This window comes from Eulemur rufifrons, chromosome 29, assembly GCF_041146395.1.
Source record: "Eulemur rufifrons isolate Redbay chromosome 29, OSU_ERuf_1, whole genome shotgun sequence".
Lineage (NCBI taxonomy): Eukaryota > Metazoa > Chordata > Mammalia > Primates > Lemuridae > Eulemur > Eulemur rufifrons.
In genome coordinates this window covers 73,756,200-73,771,035 of record NC_091011.1, presented here as the reverse complement: position 1 = coordinate 73,771,035, position 14,836 = coordinate 73,756,200, and the positions used below count along the sequence as shown (strand labels likewise).

Here is a 14,836-nt window from a genome sequence, read left to right as displayed (position 1 = left end):
CACTACAATCCACTGAACACAAGTAGGTGGCTTCCATAGGATGCCACCTTTCATTATGTGCCACATGAAACTGACAAGAGGTTGAGAAAAGCATATTCATGAACAAAGGGTACAGAAGTGTGTGTGTGGTGGTGGGGCAGGGGAGCAAGAGGGAATGAAAAGGTCAGATTCTTAGTACCCCAAGCAGTCCCTAGCTACCTACTTACAGTCTTTGCTCTATGAAAGAACAAGGTTAATTTTGGGAAAAAAGTCACAGGACTACCAAGCTATCACTGAAAGAAAAAGAAATGACCATTAACTGCCGAAATTTTTATTACAGTAGAAGATAAGCTCTACAGTAAAATCTTATTCCCCTCACTCATTTTGGGAAAATGACCATGCTGTTGACAATTCAAAGTGTATCCTATAATGTGTAACTTTTCAAAATTTGACATTCTACATCTAACCTGCGCTTCTGTTTTCCACTCTTGGAAACTTTAAATAGAATGAGCTTTAACCGAAGTTATAAATGCTAAAATCTAAGTATGATACATAAAGGCTCAAGCCAAAGTCTTCTTAGCGTTTATGTTGATGTCCACTAAAACACGTATCTACATTCTCAATGAAAGTAGAGAAATATTTTTCACACAGTCCCAAATTCGAGAAAGGAATACACATATCCAAATGTCCCCTTCTCTTGTAAATGCTACAAGAAAAGTAGCGTGAGAAGGAAGAGGCGAGATTCAGCACATTCACTTCTTTGACAACTCCTTATGCACTAGCGGAGCGAGCCGAAGGACAGTAAAACAGCAGCGTGCGCTAGCACTGACGGCAAGCAAGTCCGGCACTGAACGCGCGCAGCGAACACGAGTAAACGCGCCGGCTTACTTTGCACCTGCAGATCCATCTCGCGCATCTCGGTGAAGCGGTCCCGCAGGTCCATTGGAAGCTGCTCAATCACTGTCAAAGACGGAGTTCGTCAGAGGGGCGGGGCCAACGGGGAAATACGCGCTTACGTCGAGACGTGCGTGCGTGCGTGCGTGCGTAGGGGGGGTCCGGGGAGTCGGCAGCCCACAACGAGGCTGCCAGTTACCGTGAGAAAGAAACATCCCCCGCCTCCCCCTCCCTCCCGCCATCTCGCCTGCCCGTCCACTCGCGCTCTCGCCCGCCCGCAGGTCCCACAGGCGGCCCCCGCTAGCACCGCGCACTCACTTTCCAGATAGTCCTCTAGGTACAACATCGCGGCCCTTAGAGCTGGGGGAACGAGGGGGTCCAGGGGTTTATTTGTGTCACTCGCTGTCGCCGGAGTTTTGTCCCTTCCAATATGGCGCCTCCGCTAGCAGCACCCGCTCGACTCCGGCAAAAAAAAAAAAAAAAAAAAAAAAAACCACTTTGGCGCCTGACGGCGCTTGCCTCACTGCCGCCCGCAGCTGTCATTGGTTGGCTGAAGCAATGACGTATGCCAGCCGGTGTCTGCCCCCGCGCCTTTGTGGGAAGTGTAGTTTTATTCCTCTTGAGCGAGGACTGACGCGCCGGCAGTTCTCCACGTAGAGACTACAAAAACCAGGCGCCATTGCAAACGGTGCGCAACAGAATCTGAAATGCGGTGCCTGTGTTTATTTGTTGATTTTTGCACAGAGGATGACGGGAGTTGTATGCCCGCAGAACCCAACTAGGGACAACTTTTCACCTGTTCTTTCCTGTGACTCCATGCCCGGGCGTTTGTGAGTCATGGATTTCAGGTAGTGCTAGGCAAATAACAAAGGTTCTAAACGCTAGAACAATCAGCAAAGTGCGGGCAATTCAGATTGTTTAAAACAGAACTCTTTGCTGGAATTTATTCTCAGTATTTACTTTTAAGGTATAAATGAGACATCTGGTTGGCGCACATGTAATTTTAAAATAGTTTATACTGAAGGTATGTAGTGGATATGCACTAGATTAAAAGATACATAAATAGTTTTCAATAGCAATTTAGTTATATATTCTAGTTTGCGGTCCGTGTCGTCGTCGTGCTAATGTAATACATACAACCTGCACCTGCCAAAAAAAGAAAAAAGAAAGAAAGAAAAAGAAAATAATAAACAAACATGAATAACGAATGGAGCCTTTACATCTAATGGGATGTACTAGTAATAACTTTAGATTATGTTTAGTAAATATCCTGTATTAGAGCTTTGTGGTCCTGGGTGTTGTCTTTTTCTACTTTTTGAACCCTAGCAAATGTTGATAGGTGATATATTTAGTATTTCCCTGCTCAGTTTCTTTTTTAAAATTTTTCTTAAAAACTCTTGCAGTCAATAAGTTTTAGGTATTGTTATTTTCCACCCGTCTTTTCTTAATTCTCTTGGTTTTCCAGGGGAAATTGTCTTTAGTTCATCATTTAATTTTCTGTTTCTGTTTTTCAGATTGGAGTTGAAACTGTGTGCCTGTGTGTGTTTCCTGCTTTCTTCCTCCCTTGAATATTCTTGTACTCAAGAATTTTTCACTGCTGTTAATCAGGATACTTTCCTGTCATATCGATGAATCTCAACGGAACTTTACCTCAACCCTAATAAGAATGACCTGGTTTATTTTCTGTACTTGCATCTACAATCTAGTACCATTCTCTCTCTCTCCCTCCTTCCCTCCCTCCCACCTCCTTTTCATCCTTCCTTCCTTCTGCCTGTTTTAAGATCTCTTTGATAGTTTTGCAGTTTTGCAGTGATCTCAGTCTGGATCTCATGCTTCCTTCCTTCCTCTCTTTCTTTCCTTAAAGTTTCTTTAACCATGCTTAGGATTTGAGGAGATCCTGAATCTTAGGGTTGGTGTCCTGCAACAATCCCAGAAAATTCTCAACTATTACCTCTTCAATGTTGCTTATTTCCAATCTTTTCCATTATCCCTTAGAACATCTGAAAGACCTCTGTAAGACTTTCTCACTTTATCCTACATTTGTCTTAATCTTTCTTTTATATGTTTTATTTCAAAATTTTCAGTAATTTTTAGTTTTAGAAGTTCTATTTGGTTCTCTTTTCAACCCATTTTCTAATTTCTTATACAAATTAAACATATTTAGTCTATATTCTGTTTCAATTAAATCCAATACTGAAAATTCTATGAGTCTTGTGATGTCTATTTCTTCAAAAACAGGCACTTTTTGCTCATGGTGCCTGTTTCCCTGTGGATTGTGATTCTGAACTCTGAACTCATGTTTCTGGAGTTGTAAGCATAAGAATTCTTTGAGGCTGGAATTAAAATTGAGTTTTCTTGGGGAGTATTAGAATTTGCTTCTGAACGTTGCTTGCAGACACCATGTACTTTAGGACCAGATTAAATTCTCCACTTGATGTTTATTTTATTGCACAGATAGATTGAATTTAGGCCTCTAAACCAAAGGGCTTGTTACAGATTCTCAGAGGAGACTTCCCCCAATCCCTTTACTGGGCTCCAAGGCCAAGACAGGCATGTTTCCTTACTGGCCTCTTCTGTGGATGAGATTTATTTCATATTCACCCTTACATGGGAAATATAGTCCTTTGAGACCCCAGATTTTTGTCTCTGGTAAGACTTTGCCATTTGAAATGATACTTGGCTTTATCTTGTGACCCTGGCTTGCTGCACACCTATCAAAGCAGGAGCTCTAGGTGTCCAGAATTTGACAGATAATCTCTGAACAAAAGCCCACTTTGGCCCTCGCTTATTTCTCAAGGTATTCTCATTTTCCTTTTTTCCTTTCTTGTCCCCCCTTTATATATCCTCTCTGAGAATTCCTTCATTTCCTACCAATTCATCAGTGTATTTGATTTTTTTTTTAATCTAGAATTTTTAGTTGTTTTTGCCAGGTGGCTCATTCACAGTAGCTAAAACGGCATGCTGTTAGAAATAGAAGTCCATCATTTCAGGGCGGGTTCCATATTAAGGAAAATGAGATAGTAAATGGGTCCTAATTTAGTCAGTATACATATATACTCCAGAGAAACCAAAAATAAAACTTACTCTGTATTTTAGTTGATGAATGTAACTCTTGTTGGAACATCTATCAGCTGCAGAAAATTGTGTTTGCATATGCATGTGATAACTTCCTGCATCATTAGGTCATACGGTAGATACCACTTGGAGTGGCTGCCTACTTACAACCAATACCACATTTCTAGACAGTTCCCTTCATGTGGAGGAGTGACCGTATCGGTATCACATTCCCATGCTCCCTCATCATAGCTCATTAATTTATAAGGGATAGGCCAAAGCTGGACCTAACAGGTACACTCTCGTGGGATTTGAGATTGGGAATGAAGAGACACAAAGATTGGCAACCTTGTGGCAGAATTACATTAATTGCAGCTCAGTACATACATGCTCCACAAGCTCCTGCTGCTCAGAGTTCCCAGAGAATCTTGCCTTTTCTCCCTCTTCTCTGTCAGTCTCTCTAACACTAGTGTGTAACCCTGAGAAAATTACCTTAACACTTGCTGCCTCTGTTTCCTAATCTGTAAATGGGAAGTAGAAACAGTAGCTAAACCAGGAGTGTTGGATAGAAAGGATATCTACGTAAAGCACTTTGACTAATGCTATCTAAATGTTATGATTCAATAAATGTCAGCTGCTATTACCATCATTATTAAAATCGTACGCCCCCTCCTAACTTATCCATGTTGCAGATATCCTTTTTGTTACTCTTAGTTCTTCCTTGTGCCCCTGATTCTTTTGAGGCTGGACATCATCACAACTGTAGGATTATCTCACCTCTAGGTGTGGTACTGCCACTGTTGTACTACAATCAAAGGAGATATGATGCAGAGAAAGCTATGTAAAAGTATTGTAGGAAAAGCTACTGGCTAAGTAGAAGGAATTAAAATTTAGGAAAAAATAAAAAAGTGGTTGCAAAATATTACTTTACCAGGGTCCAAGACAAATGGAAATTTAAATCCTTTATATAGCATGTGCTCAGGAGAACCTTGGCTTGAAGTCTTAAGGTTCTGCCACTTCATTATCTTTTTAAAGAAAACTACCATCTTGAAACCTAGTAAAACTATGAAATGAAATGTTTTTATATTTTGCACCAGGCAATATATCCTCCCTGACAGACCTTTGTAATATGGGAAGAAAGCAGAATAAAACTCTGTCTTTACATTAAACTAATTTTACATCTTTAAAATCCATTGAGTCACTTACTGGGTAAGTTATAAGCAGCATTGATAGGATGATAGTCTTCCCTTTACACGTCTATGGATGTTTTCTGCCTACCCCTCCCAATACCCACTAAAGAGACCTCTCTAGAAAGTTCTACTTTCCTGGTTCCTGGGTGTTTCTGACAGAGAATTTGGAGAAAAGGAGGAGAGAGGGGAAGAAAAGTAACTAGTGGAAGGACAGTTAAGGAGATTTTGCAAAGGGGATTTCTCTGTGTGCATTCAGTGGATGGGAGAGGGAACTTACTGAGATAGATGGTGGGCTACTGTATACAAAGCCGTCACAAAACCATTCCCCCAAAACAAATAGAAATTCTGGATAAAACATAAGAAAAATACTTGAAACTAAGAGAATGAAATCCCCAGATGCTATAAATAAAGAGTAAACTCAAAGTTGGTATAGGGAACAAAAGCTGAAGCTCAAAAAACTTACAGCTTTATGGGCCTTAAATATTGAGTCTTGGGCTCTGATGTGGCAGAGTGAAAGTATCACAAGCCTCAGATCCTATGCTTGCAGGGAGCTAAAGTTAACCATCTCGCAATATAATTATGCCCGTAATCACAGGGGGCTGCTCCTTCTATGAAACTACCTGGGGAAACAACAACGAAGCTTGTCATCGGGCCACCAGAGATCAGGGGTGAAAAGGCAACCCAGAGGAATTTAGACCCCAGACCTGCACCAAGCGTGATCATAGAGTCCAAATTCAGACTCCTCACAAGGTGTGGAGACCCTTTAACCAGGTAGTAAAAACTGATCTGACCTGGTGAAACAATAGGGGACCCATACAAAGGTAAATACAATAATACCCGTTAGGGATGAGGAGCAACTTCTGTTGACAATGAGCACACATTCAAACAGTACAAATCACTGAAGGAAATGACGATGAGAGATTGTTAGCAGACAAAAAATGATATCTAACAATGTGAGTACTAGAAGTCATGTTTGATGAAATTAAACCAGAAAGTAAAACAAACAAGAAAAAGATAAATAGAAAAGATGTAAAAATTGGAAAATCAATCTAGAAGTTCCAATACTTGAGGCATTATCCAAGGTCCACAGGACTGTTTTTCATCTATGAAATTAAGGTAAGAAAAGATACTCGTACTGTAGGATTGTGTTGAGGCTCCAAGGAAATAATGTTTAAGAGCGCCTAGCACAGTGCCCGGGACATAAATGTAATCGTGAGAAAGTAGTATCTGTAGTCTTGACAGTACAGAGGTAAATGGTCCGGTAAGTGTCATACCAAGGGCGCTGCAGTGGAAGCAGTTGCCCCGGAGTAGGCAAATAAGGGGATGTGTTGTCTTTAGAGGATTTAAAAACAATAGTAAAACTGACTTTTACGGTCTGCTTTTTATTACCACCATGTGCCAGCAATTCTAAACAATGTCAGTGATAAAATATTTCTCCAGGAAAAAATATTTTCTTGGTCTAAGATCTAAACGATCACTTCAGTTTGGGTTGAACTTTCATGTGGCACTGCATATTCCTGTTAATTAGTGGGTGGGAAATGAAATTGAAAGCATAGGAATAGCAAAGACAAAGAGACAGAACTTGAGTGATTTCAATGATATCATTCTCTATGATCACTTGGAGTTTTTAATTTGTATTTTAAATTTAATATAGTGAAACTGAGCTGCCAGGTGTCATATTTTTGTTTAGAAAATGTAAATCTTAGCTTATACACGAAACATATTACTGAATTTGAATAATATCTTAAAAATGGGAATGTATTCTTTTAAAATATATTCTTGTTTAATTGTTATTTAATTACTAGAACATTTTAATGTAGTTATTCACTAGTGCAACAGACTCATGTTTTCCCTTCCAAAAAAATGCTTAAATGTAATTGAAAAGATTAATCCATTATTTTTTCTTCACTGTTAATTAATTATTCATTATAAGCATGCTTGCATCATGAAGTTTAAAAAAAGAAAATTTAGCCTGTCTGAATTTTTTTTTCTGCCATTATCATTATTCATTTAATTTCAAGATCATTTCTGAAAATAATGGTCTTGCATAGAGGCAAGGTATATTAAAATTAACTGCTCCAGGTGTCAGATATTCTAGGTATGTTCATTTAAATGCTGCTCACAGGAGGCAGGTGTAAGTTTATTTATACACAATGGCATAATTGTCTATAACTGTTTCTCTGGGTTTGATTTTGAAAGACTTAGGCTCTTTAATGTTTGTTTTCGTGAGACTGGTAAGGTAAAGATAAATTATCAAGCATTGTCTCTTTGTGATACGATATGAAAATCTTTCGGTGACTGTGAGGATTTTACTTTTCCCTCCAAAGATTTTAACTTTTCCTTTTCATCTCTCCTTTATCACACGGGCACCCTATACGATTGACAAGAAGTGGTTTTTGACAAATTCAAACTTTTTTTCTTTTTTTTATTATTACCTTGTTTTTAATGAATCCAAATCATTAGAGGTTTAGGAAGGCTTATTTTGTTAGTAGGTGCAAAAGTATTTTTCTAAAGTTGGTTAGGGTATTCTTATCATTGAGGACGTATGACAATATAGTGCATTTTTATACTCTGTCCATAAATATCCTATGAGACTTACTATATTGTAGTATAGTCCCTGCCTCCCCCATTAATTTGGAATTCCTCAAGGGCAGAGACCATGTTTTATTCATCTGTTGATCCACAGATCTGGCAGGTAATATGAGTTCAATAAAGATGTGATGAATTATTGAATGAATGAATGCATGAGCATTAGGCACAAGTTCATAAGATTCCAAGTTCAGAATAGACAGGGCAACATGAAGTTGTCGTGCTTGTGAACTTTTTAAGCTCTGTGAAGAAAATAAGATTCTAGTGGTCATCCAAGTGACTGGACTGGAATGCTGAGAAGAATTTTCTAAATAGAAGGCTTTGAAGAATTCTCAAATATGGGAATAGGTCCACCTCCTTCATAGTGATTTTTAATTAGCCTTGCCTAAAAGAGTGGGCAGAGGGAAAATGATAGTGATATGGTAATTCATGATGCTCTGTATTTTTAAAGAAATCCTTTGAAGTTCTAAATAGTAATCTCAAATAATAAGTATAACTTCTAGGGAACACAGGAAAGAATATTACTATATTTTATTTCAGCAAATATTTATTAAACAGCAAATACCACTAATACAAAACATGACCAAGACACAGTCTCTGTTCTTGCAGAGTGTACAGCTTGTTAAGAGCAGCAGATGGTTCTGGAAATAATTTAAACGCGATGTGGTAAATGCTATAACATGGTCAAATTTTGAGATAGGGACTAAATGATTCATCAAGATAAATTTACATAAATTCTCTTGAGATTTGATGGTTTCTTTGATGAATAATGAACATAATGGTTCAACAAAAGGATAAATTGATAGAGACTAATATTAAGATGCAATAGATAAAATATCCACAGATTCAAATACTTTGTAATCATTAAATATTGTGTGTTTGATTACTACCTAAATATATATTAAAATACAATATATTAATATGTATGGCCTCTAATCAGATAATTTACACTAATACAACCCTAACCAGTTGTTAAAATTTTGAGATACTTCTACTGATTGGTAAATAAATGGCAGCTACTCTGAACCATGATAGAGTCCCATCCTACCCTGGCCGCCCTAGCTTTTCCTATTAGACTCTCTAGGCCTCCTCATTATGTAGCTACTGTAGAATTAACAAATGGCATGCCAAGACCTTGCTTCAGTGAGGCCAGCCCCTGCTAAATGGTTTGTTAATTATTTTGGATATCACTCCTGGATACATTATAAAGTAAAAAAGGGTTACAAAACACAAGGTGGAATATGATAGCACTTTTGAAAAACCTGTGTACATGGATAGATATATACAGATACATTTATATTTAGGCTTGAACCTACATTTAAAAGGCTAAGAATAGTTATTTCTGAATGACGGTGGAATTATAGGTGATTGTATTTTCTATATCTATTTCTATATTCTTCAAACGTTAAAATGACTTCATAATCAGAAATATGTTTTATACACGCACAAACTGAAAGTGGTAAGATTGGCAATTTATATGGTGTTTTGTGTCTGTGCCCCCAAATTTTTCCATCTTCTAAAGAACTGGGCAAATATCTTAAGTATTCTTACAATAATCAATTTTATTCTCAAAAGCCTTTCACGCTGGGTTAATATTGCTGTAAAGGTCCAGATGGTGTCCAAGTGTCAAAATACGAAGCCAAGTCATTAAGTAAATGAAGCATTCACTTACCGGCCTTGGGTCAAACACATAAAGGTCAGGATCTGGGGGAAGCAGATACACAAATAGGAAATAAGGTTACAAAGCATATGGAGGAAAAAATTACTTGCCAAGTCAAATCCTGGAACACAGGACAACATTCAAAACGCTAAGTTAAGGTCATCTGAGGTAGCAGAAAAAGCATAATTCAGGTTTTGGAAATAGTAGAGAGAAGTCTGTTCTGGAAGCCAAGTTAAGTCCTGGTTCTTGCACATACTCATGCTGTGACAATTGTGTGATGATGTTAGGAGGAGATGGTACTAAGAGGAGTAGCACTATCAGGGTCCTGATACCACTTGAGTTGTTTTGTCATCTAGCTCAACATGTGAGTGTGTTTTTAGGACTAAACTGATGGGAATAAACAAGTACTTCTCTGTGTCGTCCAGATATAGATTATAAATGGACCCATGGGAACAGATAACAGTTTTTGATGCCTAGGGCCTTGATTCATGAGACCACTTTACAGATAGACTTGCTAAGCTGTAGACCAGTGGTTCTCAACCAGGAGTGATTTTGCCCTCCAGTGGACATTTGGCAATGTCTGGGACATTTTAGTTGTCACAACATAGGAAAGTACTACTGGTTTCTACTAAATAGAGACCAAAGATGCTGATAAATGTCCTACAGTACAGCCACCTGCAACAAATAGTTATCTGGCCCAGAATGTCAATAATGCCAAAATTAACTCTGCTGCAGACAGATGTTGTAGTTGAAGAGTACCCAACATTCTTGGGTCAATGTTCCATGGCTATCAGCAACATTGCCATTTCCTTAACCAGAGTGTTGATTTGAGAAAATCGTACAGTAGAGGGCAGTGATAAACAAATTTTTGTGTTATACTATCATTTGTCCTCAACAGTTTTTTTCCTTTTTCTACTTTTCTAATTCCTAAAACAAAAATAACAATACACATAAAAACAATAATACTAGAGAAACTGGTTTTGTATGTTTTAAGAAAAAAGCTCCACATTTTATGTAAGAGTGTATTAAAGATTTTAAAATAGAAGTTCCACATGTACATGAACCATTTTTTTTCTTCTTCATGTATACCCTGAGCACTGACATCTGCAACTTTTTATTTACTCTTTTAAAAAAAAATTACCAATGGTATGTAAATATTGAGAAAATTAAATGTGACATAATACTAATGTATGACTGATCATACTTTTGTTGGTAGCCTGTTCTAGTATTTAACAATCCTTATTTTTGAGCTGCTGAACACTCTTTCCTATATGCATATGTTCTTTTGTAGTTGATTTAATGAAATTCAGAGACATTTATTCTCCTTACATTAGTACTCTATATGCTCAAAGAACCTCTAAAATATAGCCTTAGTCTTTTTTCCAAATTAAATAGCCATCAAAAAAAAAAAAAAAAAAAAAAGCAAAAAGTCAAGGATAGTTTGAGATAGGCCATTTTTAAATTCAATACTATTATCCTTTATGGTAAAAAAAAAATTATTATTATATTTATAGTAACAAAAGTCATAGTAAAATAAAAAACCAGTAGTCTAAAATGATTATTTTCTACATGGTCATCTAATTGTCCCCCAATAGGTAGATGATAGAGATAAATAGATAGATATTTTTCAGAGAAATACGTACATGTGGTAACAAAGTAATAGTATAAAGGAGCTTATAATGAAATGCAAAGACTCCTGCCCTAATTATCTTCACCCCCCTTCCATGCTCTGGAAGTAATTACTGTTTCTGTTTTTAATTCTTCTGGCAGGTTGCCTTCAGAAATCAAAATTGTTATGTTTATAAAATTCCTCAAATTTTAATTTTGGGTAGGATATATTGCTTCTTCAATAGAAAAGATAAGAATATAGAACACTTCCTCCTTGCTTTCGGAGTTGTTTCATTGGTTAAGTTTTTAATGTTACTTACACACTTAAGTGTATAAAATAGTCCTAATTCTAACACTAAGCCTAACTCCATCATTAGGGAACAACATCTCTCTACTCTTCCTTAGAAGATGAAGTTTAAATTTAGGGTGACTAGCTTTTTTCCTATCTTACCTCCTCCCCTTCAATTTCTCACCTTCTGTAGCTATATTTTGACATTGTTGTATTTGTCAATCAGTATGTTCTGCTGTGCAACCACAGCTCAATCTTTCTTGCGTATTTTGAAGAAACTCTAGAAAGGTTAAAAATAAGCAATATTTACATTATTCTGACTTTATAATTTTTTTAATACTTAGGCAAAGAACATTTTCTTCTTCTGGGGGCTTAATGTTACAACTGTGGGGGTAAATAAATGAGAATGTTTTCAACATCATTTTATAAGATTCCATCAAGTGCTCAATTCTATATCACCTCTTATTTTGTTTTATATTTGGACCATTAATTATTGTCCCTTTTTCCTCTCTTTTTGTAGTTTTTAGTTTCTTTTCTATTTTTCTTATAATACTTCCTCTCAATCATGCCATCTACTCCATCAACACCTCCTCTTTCCCCTATTTCCATAGCTCTTTACATTTTTCATGTTCCATCTAGTTAGTACTGATTGCTGTCTAAGCTTGTTGCTGTCTAAACTAAGTTGTCATTCTGGAACATTCTGTTATTTTTGTAGGTATATGAAATATAATAAATTTTAAAATATTGACTTATGTTATCTTGCTAAATTCATTTAGTTTTAGTAAAGTTGTTTTCATTTGTTTGTTTTTTTGTTTTGTAAATTCCTTAGGATTTGTACAATATGTCATCTGTGAATAAGACAATGTTATGTGCTGAATTGTATCTCGACCAAAATTCATATGTTGCTGTCCTAACCCCCAGTACCTCAGAATGTGACTGCATTTAGAGACAGGGTCTTTACAGTGGTGATTAAGTTCAAATGAGGTCACTAGTATGGACGCTAATCCAATATGACTGGTGTCCTTATAAGAAGAGGAAATTTGGACAAAGACATGGACAAAGGGAAAATAATATAAAGATATAGAAAGAAGATGGTCTTTGGAAGGAAGGAACCCTGTTACACCTTGATCTCAGACTTTTAACACCCAATACTCTGAAAAATAAATCTATTGAGTAAGCCACCCAGTTTATGGTACTTTGTTATAGAATCCTAGCAAACTAATGCACACCATTTTACTTCTTCTTTTCTATTTTGTGCCCAGTTATACTGGGTAGAACCTCTAGGATAAAGTTACAAAATGGTAGTAAAGAAAATGCTCCTGCTTTATTCATTGTCTTATGGGGAAAGTATTCAATATTTCATCATTAATATGGTGTTAGCTATAGATTTTTTGAAGATGCCCTTTATGCATTTGAGTAAGTTCCTTTCTAGCCCTCGTTTGTTGGAAGTTGTTTTTCAAGATCGTGACTTGGTGTTGAATTTTATCAAATGCTTTATCTAAATCTTGTGACATTGTAAATGATTTTGCTCCTTTATTCAGATAAGGTAGTAAATTTTATTGATTGATTTTTGATGATTAAACCAACTTTGCCTTCCTAAGATAAACCCCACATGGTTATGCTATGGTAAAACTTTTTATATAGTGATGAATTTGAGTTGCTTATATTTTGGAGACTTTTTGTGTCTATGTTCATGAGGATTATTGGTCTGTGGTTTTGTTTTCTAGTCTTTTCCATGGTAGATTTTGGCATCGAGGTTATGTTGGCCTCAAGTGCAAAGGCCATGAAGATTTCGAGATCAGGTGTGTTTGCTTTTAACATTGTGCTGGACAAGTTAAAAAAAATAACAATAAAAAACTCTAAAATTGTTTGTTTAAGGCATTCCCCAAAATTTGTATGACTGTTACAAAAGAATATTGGGTTGAAACCAGTGAACTGTAAATTAGATCCTATAAGTTATAGGATTGCAGCATCAGAAAAATTCATAGCCCTACCATATCTCCTGTGTGAACATAATGCTTTTTTTTTACAAGAAAAATCAGAATGTGAAGGATAGGAATGGGGTCCTATGGGAGGTTACAGATGACTCAGAGACCCTAATTTCCTAAATATTTCTGAGCTTATGCTGTCATAAAAACAACTCTTTTTATTTCTTTGTTAAATGAAGCTATTCATAGCTTACTTGAAAATCCTTTAATGACCTTACCTAAGACAGTGACCTCTCAGGAGAAGCCAGTTCTGTTCATCTTTCACTGGCACCTTCTCTGATTGCCTCCAAACCTACAACTTGAGTCAGATCCCAGCATTAACCAGAGAAGGCCAAATGCAAAGTCAAACTCAAGACAAGAGTGTTAATGCACCCCAAATTGCAAGATTTTGCTAATTTATACCAGCAAAAATGAAAAGAATTGAATTGTAATGGATTGTGAATATGTTAAACTAAGAAAGGAGAAACAGTTTTAGGTCAGGCTTAATTTATCTATGTGGGGGCATATACCAGTGAATCTGGTTCACGTAGGCTCAAGCAGTTGGCAGTAGCTCAGTTTGACTGGTAGACTAAATAAGTACTTAACAGTGTCCTGCATTTAATGAATTGAGGTGCCAGAAATACCTTGGTGAGACGTAAGGAGATAGGAAAGTTGGACTGGACTCATCAAATGTAATTCTTTCACCTGAGTGTTTCTGAAGACTTTGCCTTTACCAAGACATTGGGAAACATTTTGAAGAGAGCACCAGTAACTTTGAAAAATGCTCTAGGAGGATATTTCTGTAGACTAGGAATATTGGTGGAAGATGCTGCAGTTGATATGAGCTCTTTGATTGCAGTGGAGATGCTAGGATCCAAGGTAGCATGGGCCAAATATTAATATTAATAGCAGCATTTAACTACCGGGGACAGAATGGGCTTGGTCCTCTTAATAATCACCAGGGCCTGAGTGGTAATCTGAATGATATGACCTGCAATGATGTTCAGTGATGGCTAATTGTTAATCAAGTCCCTATAAGTTAATAAATGGCCAACATACTAAGCTTCTATTTATTCTCCATAACCAAAACTCAAGATCTAGAGAAGAGGAGCTTGATTTGAACCACCATATTAGAGTCTAAGACCTGAGTTAGTTTACAGATCTAGATCCCCCTTAATGAAGGGGAGATTGGTACACTTGAGAATGTCCTTGCATCATTGTAAGGCCGCCAGGCCATCAATTTTCTTTCTAGCTTCCCCCAAAGAGACAATTTGCACTTAAATGAAATACTTCCATCCTTTCTGAGACCATTGGATACTGCTGTCAACCAATTGTTGAGTCCTGGGTATAGAGAATTCTGTCATCCACAAATCAAAATCGGTGCTTATAGGATTCATGTGATTAATATAGTTTTCAACAGACTCTGCCTCATAGTGTACCCACTGCTATTTGGTGAACTCAATCTGCAATAACTTATCCAGTTCTTTAATATAATGTTGAAATAGATATATTGAACAACTGGGAGAATCTACACTTTAGAACACTGGTAGGAAAAGTCAGTTTTGATTCACTTTCCCTGCCACCATCTATGAATTGAGTAAATATC

The 14,836-nt window shown here is 36.9% G+C and overlaps 1 protein-coding gene across 2 annotated transcripts in view; it reads right to left on the bottom strand.

Moving 5' to 3' along the window:
• Positions 1-1,339, bottom strand: part of ING3 (inhibitor of growth family member 3) — a 29,121-nt gene extending 27,782 nt beyond the window's left edge. For both annotated transcript variants that reach the window (XM_069461828.1, XM_069461829.1), the window contains exons 1-2: positions 1,192-1,339; positions 868-939 (exon numbers count right to left, since the gene is read on the bottom strand). In XM_069461828.1, the coding sequence (XP_069317929.1) occupies positions 868-939; positions 1,192-1,219 (100 nt within the window). In that variant the 5' untranslated portion in view covers positions 1,220-1,339. The remainder of the gene's footprint in view (positions 1-867; positions 940-1,191) is intronic.
• Positions 1,340-14,836: the final 13,497 nt, after the last annotated feature.